General features: G+C 44.7%; 1 protein-coding gene across 1 annotated transcript in view; it reads right to left on the bottom strand.

Moving 5' to 3' along the window:
• The window catches only part of celsr2 (cadherin, EGF LAG seven-pass G-type receptor 2), a gene marked incomplete at both ends in the record, with an annotated part of 92,422 nt that extends 73,064 nt beyond the window's left edge, over positions 1-19,358 (bottom strand). The window contains one exon of the mRNA XM_083891990.1: positions 15,812-19,358. Coding sequence (XP_083748116.1) covers positions 15,812-19,358 — 3,547 coding nt within the window. The remainder of the gene's footprint in view (positions 1-15,811) is intronic.
• Between the last annotated feature and the right edge of the window lie 1,522 nt (positions 19,359-20,880).

The following is a 20,880-nucleotide window of genomic DNA, read 5'->3' as shown; positions in this document are numbered from 1 at the left end:
CAAAATTTCTGCCTCAGACCTTATGTGGAGAGAGGGGGGCGGGGTTTAGTGGGAGTGCCCTCGATCAGAAAAAGCAGTTTTTTTCTCCATGTGCCAAAAAAAGAAAAATGACGTAATCTTGATGGAAATGTGTCAGAGCACACATTTAAAGCCTTTTGCTTCAAATGATGTGAAAAAATTAGATGATTCATGTTTTTTACTTTACATTTGAGCAGGATCAAAAATAGTGATTTGAATGGGTTTCAATGAGCACACTTTGGTGCAAAGGTGTGTTAACGTGAGTAAATTTGTCACAGTTGTTTAGAATAGACTAAAAAAAAAATTCACATGAAAATTTTTTAAAGCACCCAAAAATACACAACCTAGCAAATTTTGAACAATATGCATGAAAAAATGAAAAAGATATGCTAAAAAGAAAAAGTCAAAAACACAAAAAGGTGTCTAGGTGTGTTAAAGGGTTAAACAACAACAAAAAGAGGGAGGAGTTTTAGTGAAATAAAGACCTTTTTCCATTGCAGTAATTGAGGAAAACACCACAAAAAAACACAACTCCAAATGAAAGTCATTTTTCATTTCGGCCTTTGTTACTTTGAGAGCTAATTAAACAGACGTATAACAGTGGGACAAATGAACGGGGAGACGCTTAGCGTGAGCAGGAACCCTGCGAGGTGTAAGCATGACTTCAGTATCACAGAGTTAATGTTCAATCAACGTTTCAGTACAGGAGGGAAGAAAAAAGAGAGGAAAAATCAGTTCTGGACAGAAACTGATGATGTGACGATGTGTGTTAAAGATGGAGGTTTATCACAGAAGTGTCGCTCTGTGGTCGTGTAGTTAGATAAGACGTCTCCTTCATTAAAACTTAAGTGTGCTCTGTTTGGTATCGATTTAATTTAAAAGCCGGGATCTTAAGCCCGACCCCCCCCCCCCCCCCCCGTCACACACACACACACACATTAAAAGGGCCACAGTAAAATGCAGCAGGGGAGCGGTCTACTTGAATTAAACAGGGGCTGAAAAGGTGAAACACACTCAACTGCTGCGTGAATGGGACCTGACGGTGGGGGTGGGGGCCAATGCATTCAAAGGGAAGGGACAGGTTTTTCAATCCATTACCCCCTATATTAGCCATTCTCCCCTCTTCCTGACCCCCCGCTAGACGAGCAACGACTCCCCACCTCCACCTCCTCCACCACCACCGCCTTCCACGCATAAAATACAGTAACGACCGCTGCCAGGACTCAGTCCACCTCCAGAGGCTCACGTCACCGTCTGTCCGTGAGAAATCACCATGCTTACGTTTGGAGTTTTGACAAATAGACGTTATCATTCAACTCTTAATTTTTAAAGCTTAACTGAGTCACACGTATCAAAATCTGACTTCAAAAGCACCAGAAATGCGTAAAAAAACCTTCCGCTAACCCTAACCCCGCTTAACGTCATTAAAGAATTACTGAGTGTATCTAGCCGTCTGAAATGGAAACCGTTTCTGTTGCCCTTTGACTTTGAACGCTGCAGAGAAACAGATTGTGTCTGCAGCTGCTGGAAAGTGAAACACATCGACTGCACATTTAACTGTGGTATCTTTCCAGGAGACAAAACCCTCAAACTCAGTATTTACCGACTGAAATCCATCCAAAAGTAAAAGCAACCACCGATTATCTTCATTTTGAATTAATCTATTGATTATTTCCTCGTTGTTTCATCCATATAATGCAGAAAATAGTGTAAAATGTCGACTGGTGTCACCCTAACTTCAATAATAATAATAATTTCATGACTAAAACAAGATTTCTGATTGTTTTAGCTTAGCTTAAACGTGAACATTTTCTGTTTCTTTGCTCCACATAAGAAAGAAATCATTAAAAAACTGAATCATTTTAGTTTGTGGACAAAACAAGAACATTCAAGAACATCGTAATTTCCAGGTTTGACAAACACTGATCTACGTTTTTTAACGTTTACCAAATGATTAATTGAGAAAATAATCGACAGATTAATCGATTACAAAAATTCAGTAAAAATAAAATAACAGAACTTGTTTTTATTTTATAAACAAGCTCAACTGTTATCAATAAAGTTGATGACATCAGTAATCGATTCACATTTGATTATTTTCCACAGCCTTAAAGAACACTACTTTGTCCCAAGCTTTTTACTCTACCTACAAACTACAATCAGGTGTCATTTTATTTTGAAAAGCATCATCATTGAGTACACTCTTAGAAATAAGGGTTCCAAAGGGTTCTACTACAAGGGTTGAGGTTCTACCTGGAACCATTTGCTTCTGAAAAACCCTTTCCCAAAGAAAGAGTTTTTCCTCATAGGAGAACCTTTCTTGGCTCCAGGTAGAACCTCTATAAGAGGTTTTTTTTTACAACCTTTTGGAGGGTTCCACCAAGAACCCTTGAAAACCCCTTTCTTTGGGAAAGGGTTTTTCAAGGGTTCTTGGTAACACTAATGGTTCCAGTAAGAACCATTTTGATCCAGAGAACCCTTTAAAACCCCTTTCCTGAATAAAGGGTTTTTAAAGGGTTCTTGGTGGAACCCTCCAAAAGGTTGTAAAAAAAAAAAGGCTGAGGTTCTACCTGGAACCATTTGCTTCTGAAAAACCCTTTCCCAAAGAAAGGGGTTTTCCTCATAAGAGAACCCTTCTTGGCTCCAGGTAGAACCTTTATAAGAGGGTTTATTTAACAACCTTTTGGAGGGTTCCACCAAGAACCCTTTAAAACCCTTTCCCAAAGAAAGGGTTTTTCCAGAGAACCCAAAAGGGTTCTTGCTGGAACCCTCCAAAAGGTTGTAAAAAAAAAAACCCTCTTATAAAGTATCTACCTGGAGCCAAGAAGGGTTCTCCTATGAGGACAAGCCAAAGAACGAAGAATATGGTTCTACTGAGCACTTTTATTTCTAAAAGTGTAGGTAAAAAAAAAAACAGAGGACATTTCACTGCTTGTGTGTGTATTCAGAGCAGTCGTCAGACTCCTCGTCTCTACAGGTTAATAACTTATTTGTCTGTTCTTGTCTCTGAACAACAAACAGAATTAACACCATTAACAGTTCCTGTTAGAGAGAAAAAAGAAAAATCCCACATGCACATCTCACCCTCGGAAGAGCGAGCGGACAGCGCGGCCAAACTCCTACGCAGCAGATTTCCTCTTTTCTGCAGAACAGCGTTAACGCCAATTATATCGAGCAACGCAAATAACACTCTGAACATCATCATGTCCAATTATCAGCTCTTCATGTGTGTGTGTGTGTGTGTGGGGGGGGGGGGGGGGGGGGGGTGTGTGTGATTAAAAACAGAACACACAGGTTCGTTAAATATTCATATTTCCTCTGACCTCGTTTGTTTTACCTTCTGCAGAGCAATTGAGACAAAAAAATCGAACGATAAACAACAACACAACAACAACACCTCATTTCAACCATTTCCCCGTGTCTCAATAATAGAATCTGCTGGTGAAGCTCAATGTCAACCCAAGGATTTCAGTCCAGAGGAGTCACAGCAACACAGCTCCACCCCCCCCCCCCCATCCACACACCACCACCACCATCCACCCCCTGGTTCCTCCATTCAAGAGCAGATAAGCTGACTGTGCTGCAGAGATTCGTACTTATTTCCAGCATCCACTCCTGACACGTTTCTGTTCTATCTGAAGACCGGGACATTCCGCACATTCTCCCTGCAACCCACAGCAAAGCAGCTTTAGAAAAAAAAAAAGAGGATCTGAACTCTTACAATCGGAGCATTTGCATATCAAAGGAATGCCGCCGTCAGCGTAATAGTAAGAGCGAGACATTAGCATACAGGGATGTGACCGAGCATGAGCCGAAAAGCAAATGTATCAAGAGTCGCAACGACAGCACTTTTCCACTAGCGCGACTCGCCACGGTTATTTTGCTTTTCCATTAGCGATAGCACCTGCTCAGGCTATGTTCAAAGCTAGCTGAGGCCGATGCTATGCGTGACTTTGTTAGAGTGGAGTGTGTTGTCACAAGAATCAAACCGGACAATGCCGAACTCTAGATCAGATAAAAAGTCGTAGAAATCCTGAAAAAGTGCGTTAATCTCCAACATTTAGCAACGGAAACGTCTGAAATATCAATATTAAACAGTGGAGTTGTCACTGATGGCTCCGCCCACTTTGAGGAGGTACTACACTGTAATGGAAAACCAACTGTAGAGTCGAGCTGTGGTGGAAAACACGGCATAAGTACTTTTAACATGCACAGTTAATCGGACTAAGGCCATAGTCTGACTAAGACAGGCAATCGGACAACTTGCCGAGCCTATACAGGTCGAAATCGATTTACGTCTGACTCCGCCTCCATAGGTGGCGCTGTATTCATCTATATATAAGCTGGTGTGCTTCCTATTGACCTTTGTTGACAGCGAACAGTCGGATTGATCGTGGCTGTGGCGCTAAAAGCATAAATCTCGTTTTTTTTGTCAGTCCAAAAGTAGATTTTTCTCTGTAGCTTTTGCTCTCGCTGATACCATCTTGTTGTTTTGTTCTTTAATGGCAAATGTACGGCAGTTTATATGTCGTCTCCTTCTGCTTCTGGGTCAAAGATACCGAGTCTGACTAAGCGTATACATGCCGAAGTAATCGGACTATGAATCACATTATCCAGGTGTTTTAGTCAGACTAAGACTAGCTCGATTTTAGTGGTAAGTAAGGTGAATTATTGTCTTATTCCGGGTTAAATCGGACTTCTAACATGCATGTAAACACTGAGTGAGAGAATGATTTTAAGGCGCTTGTAAAATCAAATCAAATTCAAGATCATTTGAAGCGGCAGCGAAACTGCTAGCTATTATTCAGGATGCTTTAAAAACAGAAAGTCATCATAATCCAGGCTCAAAATAACAAGAAAGAAAAGTGGAAAACTGCCAACCTAACGTCTAAAAGGTGAAACCACGGCCGTCGCAGTATAAAGACTCTCATTCATCCATGTGTAAGCTCTGATCGCGCCGCCGTCGTAGCTCGTGAGGAAACCATCTGTTTAGTTCGCCCTCCTGTCACTGCAGATATAAATTAGACAGTGATGAAAAATGTTACACTCCTGCACTCTGAGGTTCACCGGTGACACCAGCGACACCTCTAAAGCCCAATTTATACTTCTGCGTAAAGTGCTCTGCGTAGCTACGCAGAGTCCTCTGCGTCGACGCAGAACCTGTCGAAGAGCCTCTGCGTCGTCTCCGGGTGCACGGAATATTTTTTAAGTGTCCGTCACTCCGTCAAGGGACTACGGAGACGGCAAGAGCTGCGATTGGTCCTCAGGACAGGCTGAGCTAAGCTGCTCTGTGCCGGCTCTCAGTGCGCTCCGGGCGTCCTGACAGAGGCGGAGCTGATCCCCGCCGATAACACCGCTGCCGAACTATAAATACGTCATATCTTAACACACACAGCACATGTTTAGACTCTAAATGGCCAATTTCTCGCCTCAAATTATCTTAAAACTGCGTTCCGTGACACAGAAAAGTGAGAAACGGCCACTTTTTCAACAACAACAGTCTTTCTCTCTCTTTCTTTCTCGGACGCCATTGCTCACTGTAGCCAGAAGCACAACAACCTTGCGCAGCGACCCCTACTGATCGGGCGGGAAATTGCAGCGAGTGTCCGTCACCACGACGCAGAAGTATAAATGCTCGAGGCGTCTCCGTGGTGACGCAGACGGATAACGCATACGCAGTCGGAGAAGTATAATGTGGCCTTTAGCCTCGCGTCACACACACACACACACACACTGTAACGCTGCCAGATTGCACTTCACACAGTTAAAGCCCATGAAACCAGGTCACCGTGAAAGCTCAATTGGATTTAATACTAAATGAGAGCAATGTAGCGTAAAAGGTAACTTAACTGCCTTGTGTTAAATAAACACAATCTGTCACACAGTGAAAAGCTTGTTCTCGCGCTGTAATGATGTCTACACTGAAGATCTAGACTTAGAATTACTGCACAGGAAAACCATCACACGACAAATAGATAAGATATTTACACTGAGCGTATACGCTGACGACACATTTGCATCACCGTAGTTTGTGCTATCGGAAAAATTCCTGCAGTTGCTGAAAGCTGAGAAGTTGCACGTCAAGTTATTACGGTAATTTCACTGTTGCAGGAAGCCGGCGAATCAGTAAGAGGAGAGAGTTGGAAAAACGCCTGTACATACAGCAGTAGTTTCCATTTTTTGGCCTATTTTTTATACGGTTTACAGTTTATACGGTTCAAATTCTGGTGTTCTTGCACACCTGCAGGGTTTTTCTTCATTTTGATGTGTTAATACACTATTTTAACATGCAGTAAGTTGTAAATAACTGGCAGATATAGAAAGTTATTCTAGAAAAATTTGCAAAAAAGCATTTAGTGACAGGACATTTTCTGGCCCTTTAAAGGTCAAAATAAGTCTAAAAGTCCAGACGATCATGTTAGCCAGTACCTCTTCATTCAGCTCACTATTTTACTTATACATTACATTTTGAATTATTACCGTTTGTCCTTTTACCTAATAATTTAGAATTGTTTTATCTGATTCTTCTTCTTTTTTGTGTGGCTTTTTAATCAAAAAAACGTTGATTAATAACAGTAATTATCACAATGAATGTGTCAGAGAACTAAAGACTGGGTTTTTCTCCCGGTCATCAATATTTGAACAATATGGATTGACAGGTACTTTATTATTAATAGATATTGTTATATATATTGTATAAATATAGTATAGTATTTCCCCCCCACTGTGCTTTAAATTGATAAAGAGAGGTTTTTAGAGAGAGTGCAGTGCTCAGGTTATTTTATGGATGAACATCAGGCCTGGTGAGACTCTCCTGAGGACAACAAGTGGACACAAAGACAGGGGACGGGGGGCAGGGGGGGACGGTGGGACAGTGGTGGGGGGTTTTAGTCGCTCCAGACAGAGCCTGCTGCCATTGTCTGCAGGAATAGTCAGGACAATAGCAGAGATAGATGCGAGCACCGCGAGGACAGGACTCACACCCCACAGCGGCAGCGATGAAGCAGCTCTAATCCTGAACACGATTTCCGCCCCATCCTCACACATCCATGATGATGTCGTTTCACCCCACATCTACCCCTCTACAACCACACACACACACACACACACACACACACACACACACACACACACACACACACACACACACACACACACACACACATACACCTCCACTGGACCTTCAACGGCAACCAAGCGTGGAGCAGTGAGGCCCACAGGAGGATGTTCCTGTGCTGTGAAACAAGCCGGCAGCAAGAAACCAGATACTCTCCCCGAGTGCATCTGTGTCACAAATCAAAGAGCTCTTACACACGCACACACACACAGGACACCGTCACATCACCACCGTCAGCTCTGAAAACACACACACACACACAGATGGAGAAGGCTGCAGTCAGGTGTGGCGTAAAAACAGTGACCTCGCAGCATTTCAGCTCTGAAAAAAAGCCTTTACATTCTTCAGTGGAGTGAAGTAGAGGGGGATCGTTGCTCTTTAGAACTTTATTCCACCCCTCCCTCCCTCCTTCCTCCTCCTCCTCCTCCTCCACCAACTTCACTTCCACAAAAGGGGACCTTACCCCTCGTTCCCCACCCACAAGGAATTTCTCAGGCATTGCTGGGTTCACCATGACAACGGCGTGTTTAACAAAGTATTTCTCTTAGGCATTCTCCCTTTCACAAGGGAGGGTGGAGGAGGAGGAGGAGGAGGAGGAGGAGGGGAGGTAACAGTCAAAGACGGGACAGAGAGAGAGAGCGCTGGACGATGAGGATAAAGAGGGGAGGGAAACAGTGGAGGTTGCAGGGGCGAGAGCCACAGAGTCGGGCAGATAGGAGAGAAATGGCCCCGAACGTTGACAGGCAAACAAAAAAAAGAGGGGGGAAGAGAAAGGATCAAGGTGATAGGTGACGGTGAAGGGATGAAAAAAAGACGAAGAATAAGAAACCGTGGCGACACAACATTCCGACGCGAGCTCGCGACTGTGACTAACTCGGTGAGAATGAGAGCGGAGTGTTAGGGGATGACACGTCGTACGAAAAACACGGACGAGCGCTTGCTTCGCCGTGACTTTTGTGACTCGGCACGAAACGAAGCGCAGAAATCCCTGTTTAGTGGGATAGTGATCAAAGTCATCCAGCTGTTGGGGGAGGCCACACACACACACACACACACACACACACACATGGAGAAGACTTCCATGAACAGCCCGAGCAAAGTGTTAGCTCTATCCCTACCATCACCAGCTAACGGCTAACCCTAACTTTAACCTAACCACAATTCAAATGATGGCCCGTTTCCACTCGCCTCAGTGCTGTTATTTTGCATTTCCATTAGCGATAGCATCTGATATGTGGTACTTTTTTTTAGTACCTGCTCAGGCGACGTACTTGGAGTCGAGACTGATTGGTCAGAGAGTGCCGTCACAGGAAGAGTCGAAGCTAAGTTAGCTAACAATGCCGAACTATAGATCAGTTATTAAAAATACTTCACAATCCTGAAAATGTGCGTTAATTTCAAACATTTCGCTGAGAAAATGTCTTAAAATCTCAATATTTAACATAGGAGTCTGGTATATTTAGCGACAGCGCTGCTGAAAGCTAGCGATCGCGAGCGGCATCACAAACCCCTGCTGCTGTATTTCAGTCTGTATTTGATTCTAATGATTTAGTTACACCAAAAATAACTTTTTTTAGTACCTGCTCACGCGTGGTTCCAAACAAGCTGAGTCCATACTGATTGGTCAGAGAGTGTCTTCACAGGAAGAGTGACAAGAATCGAAGCTAAGGTAGCTAACAATGCCACAACAACTATAGATCAGTTATTAAAGCGGAACTAGACCTGAAGTTCCTATTATCGCTGTTTTTTTTGGTGTGTATCTGCGTCATTACCTTGTTTATGAAGCCTGACGGTTCGAAACAAACAGTTCAGCCATTGCTGAGAACGTTGTGTTTTATTGTAATCTCGGGGCTCAACGAGATCACTGAAAATCCCGTACTAGTTACGTAAGCAGCGGTTCTCCTAAACAACCGATCGTCCTGCTCCGGGCGGTAGTCCGGGGACATCCGGTTGCGTACATTGAACCGCAGAAGAAGAATAACGTCCGTTGTGGAGGTGTTTCACGAGCAACAGTGTCTTCTGACTCTGGGTCTGACTCCGGTTTAAAGTCATAAAGGGACTGCGGCGGGGAGTCGTGACGAAGCTATTTTTAAACACTGTTAAAACAATGTTTTGATAATGAGTAGCAATGCATCCACCGCTCCAGAGAGGGAGCTGCGCTTCTGAGAGCTGACGTGATAGATTACGTCACTTCCAGATACCTGGCCAATCACAACACAGGTGGGAAGGCTCTACGCTGGCTGGCCAATCACAACACACTCTGTCTTCTCGGGCGAGATTTATGGCTGAAATAGCGCGACTGAGCGCTTCGAAAAGGACAGATTTCAATCGGCTCGTTTACATCAACTAGGAGGATTTTGACCATAAAAACAACTTAATATATGTAAGTAGACCCCCATAACTCACATATATGTGCAACAGGACCACTCTATGTGACCTTTAAAAATAACAGCTAAGAAAATGTCTTAAATTCTCATCGTTTAACAGAGGAATATTTAGCAACAGTGCTAATGAAAGCTAGCGATCGCAAGCGGCTAACGTCATCACAAACCGCTGCTGCTGTATTTCAGCTCACTGATTCTAATGATTTAATTACATGTTAACGGTGGTAAGATGCAATTGTTAAAATGAGTCCCTAAATTAACGCGTAACTTTAAAAACAGAGGCACACATACGCAGTACACAGGTACGCCGGTTATTTGTAGCGCTGCTCTTTTCCTTTAATAAACCGACCACTCCAGCTCGACTGTAGGCGCGCTAACGGTGCTAAAGGAGCTAACGCAGCAAACGGAGCTAACTGGTAAACGGTGCCTGGACTCGCCGTGGCACGTCAGTCATCATAGAAACGCATTGTGCGTTAATGTTGACAGCGCTGTTAAGCGCCGTTAATCGCTCTTTGAATTAAGGGTTCCAAAATAGTTTTTCTACAAGGGCTGAGGTTCTACCTGGAACCATTTGCTTCTGAAAAACCCTTTCCCGAAGAAAAGGTTTTTCAAGGGTTCTTGGTAACACTAATGGTTCCAGTAAGAACCATTTTGATCCAGAGAACCCTTTAAAATCCACCCTTTGATGGAACCCTCCAAAAGGGTTCCAGGTGGAACCTTTATAAAAAGGTTCTACCTGGAAGCAAAAAGGGTTCTCCTATGAGGACAAGCCCAAGAACCTTATATGGTTCTAATTAGCACTTTTATTTCTAAGAATGCAGGATTGACAAACACAGATTAAAGTTTTTTTTTGTTGTTGTTTTTTTTACATTTTCTGACATTTTATGGAACCAAACGATTCATCGATTAATGGAGAAAATAATCGACAGATTACGAAAATAATCGTTAGTTGCAGCTTTAGGTTCTGCTTCATTAGGAACAGGTGTTGATCTCCATGAGGACCAGCGGTCCAGACGAGGTCTGTGTTTGTGAATAAACAGCGTAAAGAGCTGTTTAGAGAACAACACATGTAGCCTCGTGGTCTAGCGTTACAGAAACAGATCTCTGATCAGATTATAATGACATTACACTGGCTGCGAATGACGTTGAACACACAGATGTAACGGAGCAACAGAGTCGGCGACATTAAAATTCCAGTCCTGCAGCTTTAGCTTCTCCAAGGATGGTGAAGGACGGGAGGTCTAAGACGACTTATGAACACATTCAAGTGCACAGATGTAAATCTGCAGAGCGGATCTCTCATCTCCGTCTCTTTCCCTCTATCCTTACATAGAAAACAATCACTGAGGAAGACGCACGACTGCATGTAAAATAAGCAGAAACATCGACGTCTGCCCTTGTTATTTGAGCCGAATGCCAGAACAACTTTAAACAGCAAAGTGGTTTAACCTTGGAGCCTCTTCACACTCCTGACGCTGTCCAAACACAGAAGACACCTGCTGTCCAACCATGTGTGTGTGTGTGTGTGTGTGTGTGTGTGTGTAACCTGCAGTGTGATGTGAGCTGAATCAAACCACCATCATTAGTCATCTCTGCAGCACACACACAGACGCACAGATATCAGTTCGGACTGTAACGTTAAAAAATAACTGTAACGTCACTTTCGAGGCGCAAGAAAGACACGGATGAACGGATAATTAGGGATTAGCTGTAACTCTGCGAGGGCAAATTAACGACGGAATATAAAGCGTGAGAAGAAAGTCTTTTCGACGGTCGGACGCAAACTCCTACTTATGCAGGCTCACGCTCGCCTGGGAACACTGGATCAGGCTGCCGAGTGTGTCAACACTGATGTGACACATCGCAGGATACAGACGCAGCTAATCTAATCCCGCAGAACGACAGACAAACCCCTTTACTTTATACTGAACGTCCCCCAACACACAAAGGAAACGTTAAAAACTCCAACAATGATTAATTCAGAGATGATAATCCTGATATGAGTTCATGAATCTCTCTCTCTCTCATTCAGTGCCTTATAATACAGCAAATCTGCAAATCTCCTGAACATGATTACACTGATTAAATCTCAGATTTTCTGCCAGCGCACACACAAGCAATACACGATCTGAATGACAATGTGCAATATTTTACTACTTGTTCAGAGGAAAATCTATGTATATCCTTACTTTAATCCACTATTACCACTTCCTGTCTCCTAATCCAACATCAATCGTGTTTCTATGAGGTGAAGGTTGAGGTTTTTGAATATTTTTAATGCATTTGTGTATTTTTGCCTCAGCTGAACAGTTAACAGTTATTCCCTGTCTTCTCCTTATAGTGTCTCGCTTAGTCTTAAAGCGAAACATTTAAAGGCGCCATATGTAAGAATTTGGCCGAAAACCGTTACTACATGCAAATTCAAAATACCGAGGTCTTTTAGGTTTTCGTTTTCTGACGTAACTGGCAACCCGTGGTTGTTGGCAGCTGAGACTCTACTGACTGCAATGATTGGTAGACGGTGGTAGGTGGCGCCACATGCCAAAACATGATTTCAAAACATAAACATGATTTGCAGTCTGCAAAAGATTTTTTTTAATGCGAATATTTTGTCTGTACTGTTGTTGTTGGTGAGTTCAGTTTGTTATATGAACATTATTCCTGAGTCTCTGTGACATATAAGGAGGATTTTATGGCCAGTTGCTTTAGATTTATCACATATCACAATTTATCACATTTTATTTGAGCTGCTTTTAAATATGGACCAACCATTTAATTCCTCTTTTCCCAATTGCAGTGATGATGAGTCTAAATGTGTAATTACTTTGGAATAAAAACAGGCAGCTAATGAAATACATCATCTTGTAGATTTTATTAAGATTAAGATGTTATTAAGTCAACTCCCTCAGAGTTTTGCACATTATGGTACATGAAGAAAACAACAACATTAACTGACGTGTAAATATACAGCAAACTCTTAAAATTAAATATAACTTGGAATAAAAGAAAATGCACCTGTTTTTGTATTTATATAACCTCACGTACTGTAAGTGAGACTGTCTATAATGTACATGCTACAATTTATTATAGTGTTAATATCTTTATATATTGTGCTTTTTTTGGTATTGCATGTTTATTTTTTATAAACTTTGTTTAATCAAAAATGCCTTAAATAAAGTTGTGAAAAAATATAAATATAATATAAAAAAAATCTTCATCTTTACTGTCTTTGCTGCTGTAACAATGTAAATGTTTATTTTATTAAATAATAATATTTTTATTATGGGATGAAAACCCTTAGTGTGATTGCAGTTCATTAAATCTTTTTTTTTTATACATTTCAAACCAAAGCCAAGTATTTAAAGGCCAAAATGATTATTTTGAATAAAACTCATTATTTCTAATCTTGTCAATGTCTTGACTATATTTTCTATTCATTTTGCAACTCTTTTGATGAATAAAAGTGTGACTTTTGAGCCTTTGAACAGTAGTGTTTAACACAGCAGAAAAACACAGTTAAACTCAAAGCTAAAGCTAACGAGCGTCATCTGAAACCATTGCGTCCGCTGCAGTGTGAAGAGAAATGCTGCTGTTAATCACAGTCAAAAGCAAACGTACAAAAGAGCCCATCACAAATCGTCCATCATAAGCAGCCTCTTCAGCCACCGCATAAAGGCAGAGATAATGGGGAGGACCTGGGAGGTCCCGTCCTGGGAGGAGCGAGCCTTTGAAAACTGGGGGTCAGCGGCTCCAACTCCTCCTCCAACACTCTAATGACTCTCTTTCCTTCGATCATATTATTATAATAGTACGACTGTATTTTCCACATTTCTCCTGTATACACAACCTAACACCCCCCTCCTCCCCCTCCTCCCCCTCCTTATCTCCATCGATCTCCTGCAGAGGCACTGACACATAAACCCCAGCAGGTGTGGGACGCTCTGGGGTGACATGGCCTCTAATTGGTCCTCGGTGGAGTCACAGCTGTTCCCCTCAACCACAGCCTGGTATGAGTTTTAACGCCTGCCACTGAGCAGACAGCTAACCATTGTTCTCGGACCTGCGATCCACGCTAACCATACAGTATCTGCTCAGTGTCATCAGCTCATCAACGGACAGGGAAACCACTTAATCTCCACTGCCTCATTCATTCATTCATCCATTCATTCAAATAAAAGAGCCAGCCTGAGTCCTCCCTGTTTGTTTCAAATGTCTGCTTCCATCTTTAACCTTAATGTTAGTGCTGCAGCTATTTCGAGGACGCAAAACCGCAAAATTATTATTTGTTCTTTTTTATTATTATTATTCGATTAATCAAGGAATAATTGGTAGAATACTCGATTACAAAAATATTTGATAGCGGCAGCCCTAGTAAGTACTGCTGTCAAACATTAGCGCATCAACGGCGTTTAACATCGTTTCCATGACGACTGACCGGAAAAAGACGCGCGTGACGGCATGTTTACGTTACTTTACAGACTCATTGTTATAATGAGTCTGTAAAGTAACGCTAAACTTTAAAAACAGAGGCACACACACATTTAATAAACAGACCGCTCCAGTTCGACTGTAGGCGTGCTAACGGCGCTAAAAGGAGCTAACGGAGCTAACTGGTAAACGGTGCCTGGACTCCGGTGTCGCGGCACATAAACATGACGTCATGGAAACGTGTCGTGCGTTAACCCATTTCACAGCACTACTAGTAAGCTACATTAAATCAGCTAACATCAATGTTTACGTTAGCGTGTGCCGGAAGCATCAGCAACTGGATGCTATCGGCTCAGATAGCATCCCGTCTATCGGCTCAAAGCATCCAGTTGCTAATGCTTCCGGCACACGCTAACTTAAACATTGATGTTAGCTGACGTAAACACGCTAATGTAAACACTGATGTTAGCTACCGCATCTTTTTGTAATCGAGTATTCTACTGATTATTCCTCGATTAATTGAGTAATTGGATTTAAAACTAATTAAAAATATAATCATAATCATAATACTTTTGCGTTTTGCATCATCTATTAATCAAAGAATAATTCTTCGAATACTTGATAACAAAAATATTCGATAGCTGTAACCCTAATCTTAATAATAATTATTTTCTGGTAGGTGACGCCAAGGTCAAGGAAAATACAGATTTACAGCGAATCACACTGCGTTAAACAACCACACACACACACACACACACACACACACACACACACACACACACACACACACACACACACACACACACACACACACACTGTGAGTGCAATTCAAGTTCAGTCACATATTTGCAGCAAATAAAACTCTGTAATTTGTGAGATTAAAGGTTCAGGTAACACAGGTGGTTTAAGACCTGCACTTTAGGGAGAGAGCATGAAAAGCCTAACCCTTACACATGACCCCTTTTATCCCATGTTGTGGAGCGGAACAAAAAGTAATTTACACCTCAGCCATCTCTTATTGTTAGTTGTGGTGCTGGAATAGCGACAGCTCTTTTAACATTTAGCTGTTTCCATCAAATAAACAAGGCAGAACGAACATCAGCTCTTAATCTCGACGCTAAATGAGCCACAGACACAGACCATAATTGAATAAGCTCTTTCAGGACAGCACAGGGGGGTCTGATGGATATTAGTGGGGCATGATCAGTCTGCTCAGTGGAGTGTGGATCCCACAGGATGTAGACATGCTCAGACAAACAGCTATTTCAAATGTCCACACCAGACAAAGCTACTAAAGTTTGGGGTCACTTTGTTTGTGTTTTCTATTAAAAGTCACACATTATCCATCCAATGAGTTGCAAAATGAATAGAAAATATAGTCAAGACATTGACAAGATTAGAAATAATGTTTTCAGCTGTGCTAACATCATCGCACAAGGGTTTTCTAATCATCCTTTTAATGCAATTAGCAAACACAATGTACCATTAGAACACTGGAAATGGGCCTCTATACAAACTATGTACATATTCCATTAAAAACCAAAGTCGTCTACCACATTAACAATGTATAGAGTGTATTTATGATTCATTTAATGTTATATTCATTGAAAAAAAAAAGAGCTATTCCTTCAAAATTAAGGACAATTCTAAGTGAACAGTAGTGTAAATGAACCATATTCGTGTGATTATTTAGTGGATGTTGGGAGTCGAGGCTGACACACGTTAGTCATTAATCAATAGGGAAATGAAGAGACAGGATGTGTCAGTGGGAAAAGACTAGGATTACACCACAGTGAAGCTGTTACCGTACTATTTTTCAAAACGCTGGGTGGAGTCTGAAATTACAAAGAGTTTATCGCCTCACCTGACACTGAGATCCTCATGGAGGCCTCCAGGGGCCGGTTGTTATCCAGGGCCTGGCTCAGCTGGATCTCCCCCGTGCTTTGGTTCAGGAGGACGAGGTTCAACTCGTTCCCCACCTCGAAGCTGTAGTGCAGCTGGTCCGAGACGTCCGGGTCGTGCGCGGGGATGCGGCCGATGACCCCCGCGGGGAAGCTGCTGGACTTGTCTGTGACGTAGTTGTTGAATATGATCTTGAAGTTCTTCAGCACGGGAACGTTGTCGTTCTTGTCCACGAGTTTGACGTGGACGGTGGCGCGGCTCACCAGCGGCGCGGAGGTCGCCTGGACCACGATGACGTACTCGGACCTCGTCTCGTAGTCCAGGTCGATCAGCGCGGTGAGCTCTCCGGAGAAGATGTCCAGCTGGAAAACCTCGGGGATGTTTCCCTCCACGATCTGGTACATGATCTGCGCGTTGCTGCCTTCGTCCGGATCTGTGGCCGATATGTGCGCAACCACAACTCCTATGGGGCTGTTTTCATCCACCATGATGTCAAACTCGTCCTTTTCGAACACAGGGGGGTTGTCGTTCACGTCCAGGATGGTTACTTGAATGTTGACTGGTGTCTTCAGCGCAGGGACACCTTTGTCCACGGCGAAGGCCTGGAGGCTGTAGAGAGGCACATTTTCTCTGTCTAACCTGCGTAGCGTGCGGACGATGCCAGACGTCGACTCGATTATGAAGTCTCCGTCACCGTCCTCGCCTCCCTGGAAGGTGTAGAAGACACGGCCGTTGAGCCCAGAGTCCTGGTCAATGGCGGACACCTGGACCACGCTGGTGAACACCGGCACGTCCTCCATCACAGAGCCCACGTAGTGGTCCCGGAGGAAGCGGGGGGAGTTGTCGTTGACGTCGTTCACCAGTATCTCCAGGTACGTGGTGTCCGACTTCTGAGGGATGCCGTTGTCCCGAGCGGTGATGGCGAGTGTGTAGGAGACGTGGTCCTCGTAGTCCAGCTCCATCTGCGTGGTGAGCGCCCCCGTGTCCTGGTCGATGTTGAACTGCGGGATGCTGTCGTCCATGAAGTAAGTGATGCGTGCGTTCTCGCCCGTGTCTTCGTCCGTGGCGCTGATCACGACGACGGTGGTGCCCACGGGCCGATCCTCGTTGATGTTGACGGTGTAGTGCGAGCTCTGGAAGACGGGCCGGTGCGTGTTGGCGTCCGTGACATTGACGAACACCTTGGCGGTGTCGAAGAGAGTGCCGTCGCTCGCCGTGACGGTGAGGACGTACTGGCGTTCCAGTTTGTAGTCCAGAGGCAGCGCCAGCGTAATGAGCCCCCCTCCACTCTGACTGGTGATGGAGAACCTGTTGCGAGTGTTCCCGCTGGAGATTTGATAGGTCACCACGCTGTTGATGTCCTGGTCTACGGCGGACACGGTCACCACGCTGGTCCCGACCACTGCGTCCTCGTTGAGTCGCATGTAATACGCCTTCTGAGTGAACTCCGGGTTGTTGTCGTTGACGTCCAGGATGGTCATGCTAATGCTAGCCGAGGAGGACATGACGGGATAGCCTTGATCGCGGGCCTCCACTCCAAAGTTGTAGAAATCTACGCTCTCTCGGTCCAGCTCGGCCGCCACGACGAGCCACCCTGTGCTGTTGTTGATGGTGAAGGGGAAGTGTGGCGTGGTTTCAGTGAGGCGATATTCCAGCCTGGAGTTGTCCCCGGAGTCCGCGTCCACCGCCTGGATGTGGATGATGGAGTAGCCGAGCGGCACGTTCTCCAGCACGGTGGCCTGGAACGGGGTGCTGACAAAAATGGGCGCGTTGTCGTTGACGTCCAACACCTGCACGGTCACCAAGCCGCTGATGTTGGACAGGGGAGGACGTCCTCCGTCCTGAGCTCTGATTCTCAGGGTGTACTCTTTGTTGGCCTCATAATCCAGTTGACTCACCACGTCCATTTTGCCCGTCTGAGCGTCGATGTAAAACTGACCCCGGGTGTTTCCGCTCATGATGCTAAAGTGCACCATGGCGTTGCTCTCCCTGTCCTCGTCGGTGGCGGTGACCTGCAGGATCTCCGTGTTTGGAGCCATGTCCTCGGGAACCTGGACCACGTAACGCTTCTCACTGAACTGGGGAGCGTTGTCGTTGTCGTCCTCGACCACGATGTGAACGGTCGCCGTGGCGCTGCGCGGCCCGGGGTCGCGGCCTTGGTCGTTAGCCACGACTAACAGCATGTAATCTTCTACCTGTTCTCTGTCCACCAGGCCTTTGGTGCGGATGACACCAGACCTCGAGTCTATCTCGAACACGTCGTTGGAGCCGTTGTGGTTGAGGATGTGGTAAAGGATGTTGCCGTTAACAGGTGCGTCCCCGTCAGTGGCCCTCACCGTTAGCACTTCGTAGCCTATCTCTAAATTCTCTCTGATGTTCTCCTTGTAGTCCTGCTGCTCAAACACAGGGTCGTGATCGTTGGAGTCCCTGACCGTGACGGTGAGCGTGGCCATGGCGGTGCGCCGCGGGGTGCCGTGGTCCACAGCGGTCACGCGGAACACGTGGGTGTCTTTTGTCTCCCGGTCCAGCACCTCCACCGTGGACACGGTGCCGCTCGCTGGGTCCACAGCAAACAGGTTGTTGGAGCGACTATCAAAGAGAGCCTCGATGAAATACTCCAGCCTGCCCGCCTCGCCCTCGTCCACATCCATCGCTTTCAAAACAACAACAGGAGTCCCAGCAGGCTGATTCTCTGCCACAGACACTTGGTACATGGGAGGCTGGAACTGAGGGCTGCTGTTGATGCTTCTCCTCTTTCTCCTGCTCACAATCCCTGAATCTGACTGAGCCGCCTTTTCTAACAGCTTTTCTAAGTGGGCCTTTTGGAAGGGGCCCTGGCCCACGCGCCAGTGGACGGCGATGACTTTAGTATTCAACCCGTTGCCAGTGTGTGTGTCACAGGCGAGGTCTAACTCCACGAGGGTGTCCCGCTTCCAGCACAGAGTCTCAGACAAAAACAAGTGTCCCTCAGAGAAGTAAAAGTCCCGGGTGTGAGCGACTCTGCAGCGCGCAGGAGAGCCAGGGATCAGCGCCGCCACAGGGAAGAGCGCAGAGCCGGCCTGGTGGCACTGTGCGCGGCTGTGACTGCGGCTGCGGCTGCTCAACAAACTCAGGACGTCCATGTCCCACTCGGGTTTCCTTTTACGCGCGTGTAAACAGTTCCTACCGTGGACGTGCACCTGGTACTGGCTGGTGATGAGGTGCCTGCTGTGGCCGGACGCCGCGCAGTCCGCCACCGTGTACACGGTGAAGGGGTTGGAGCGCAGCGACGCGCACTTTATCCACTCCGAGACGAGCACAACGCCCGCCGCCGCGTCCGTCTCCAGAAACTGCTGCGCGAATTTGGGAGCGAGGACCTGATCCAGAGCGCACCGCGCGCCCTGCTCCACGCCGGCCAGCACCGTCCCCGGAGCCGCATCCTCACCGATGTGAACGGTGTAAGAGCGCGCGAGCCAGACCACTTTCCAACAGCAGAGAATAAAAAACAAATCCCTTCGAATGGAGTGCATATCTCCTCAGTGAGTGAGCGCGTGAGCCGCTGCGTCTCCGTGCGGGGATTTTTCTCCTCCAGATCGGTCCGACTTCAAACTTTCCGCCTGTGAGTTTCCCTTTGTTGCAGAGAAGCCATGCTCTCAACGGGCGATGATTCTCTCTTATAACCCGGCAGTAACCTTGGATGGAGCTCACTCACACATTCACTCATACACACACACACACACACTCACACAAACAGATGGTAACAACAACTCCTTCAGCAGCAGCAGCAGCAACACAACCGCTCCGTGCGCGCAACTCCGCGTGAATGGATGGTGAAAATGGCTCCTGCTCCCACTGCGCCTCCAGCAGGCTCTTCATTATCATATGTGTGTGTGTGTGTGTGTGTGTGTGTGTGTGTGTGTGTACCTGGTATTCCTTATGTTGTGGGGACCTAAATCCCCAAGATGAAGACATGTCTTAAAGTTAGAATGAGGATAGGGTTAAATTAGGTCAGTTGTAATCAGAGGTGGAATGAGTACTGGAATATTCTACTCAAGTAAAAGTACCACTATTTTTTTTATAACATTTTACTTAAAGGCGCCATATGTAAGAATGTGGCCAAAAACAGTTACCACATTCAAATTCAAAACACTGAGGTCTTTTAGGTTTTCTGACATAAACAACCTGTGGTTGCTCGGCAGCTGAGACTCTACTGACTGCAATGATTGGTAGACGGCGGTAGGTGGCGCCACATGCCAAAACATGATTTCAAAACATAAACATGATTTGCAGTCTGCAAAATATATTTTTTTTAATGCAAATATTTTGTCTGTACTGTTGTTGTTGGTGAGTTCAGTTTGTTATATGAACATTATTCCTGAGTCTCTGTGACATATTAGGAGGATTTTATGGCCAGTTGCTTTAGATTTATCACATAATGCACCTTTAAGTACAAATAACAGTACTGATCTAAAAGTGTAAACTCAGTATAAGTGACTTTTCTTCTTTCTTGTGTCGTGCAAAAAGGACAAGAGGCGCACAAATGTCACATGAATTGTTTTTAATTAAAGGAAAACCTTTACAAATCAAAGTGCTGTGGTCAGGTTAAGGTTAAGGTTAACTGGTTATAGTTAAAGTTAAGGTTAACTGGTTATAGTTAAAGTTAGGGATACTGACTGCATGTTTTTGGTTGATCTGCACAAACAAATGGAAACCGGATCAGAGCGGAGTGCAGAAAAAGTTCTCAGCCAAGGATTAATAATTGTGGGACACTAATTTGTCAATAAATAATGACAATTAATTAACTTTTCAGACTATGAAGCATTTTGTAAAAATAAGAATAAATATAGATATTTTGATAATTTTGGTAACTTTTTTACATGTGGCCCATCTGAGAACCACTGCTGTTGGGGATATAAGAACTAAATTAAATAAATAGATGATAATAAACAGCTTCACATCAGCACCAAAATGATACTGTACAACCACTTTAGTGGTAGTTTGTAGTTATATAAGGTACAATCAGGTCTATATCTATCTATCTAGAGAGAGACA

The sequence above is a fragment of the Microchirus variegatus genome (genome assembly GCF_963457635.1).
Source record: "Microchirus variegatus genome assembly, chromosome: 7".
Taxonomy (NCBI): Eukaryota; Metazoa; Chordata; class Actinopteri; order Pleuronectiformes; family Soleidae; genus Microchirus; species Microchirus variegatus.
Note: the sequence above shows the minus strand (reverse complement) of the source record. Positions and strands in the feature narration are given on the sequence as shown.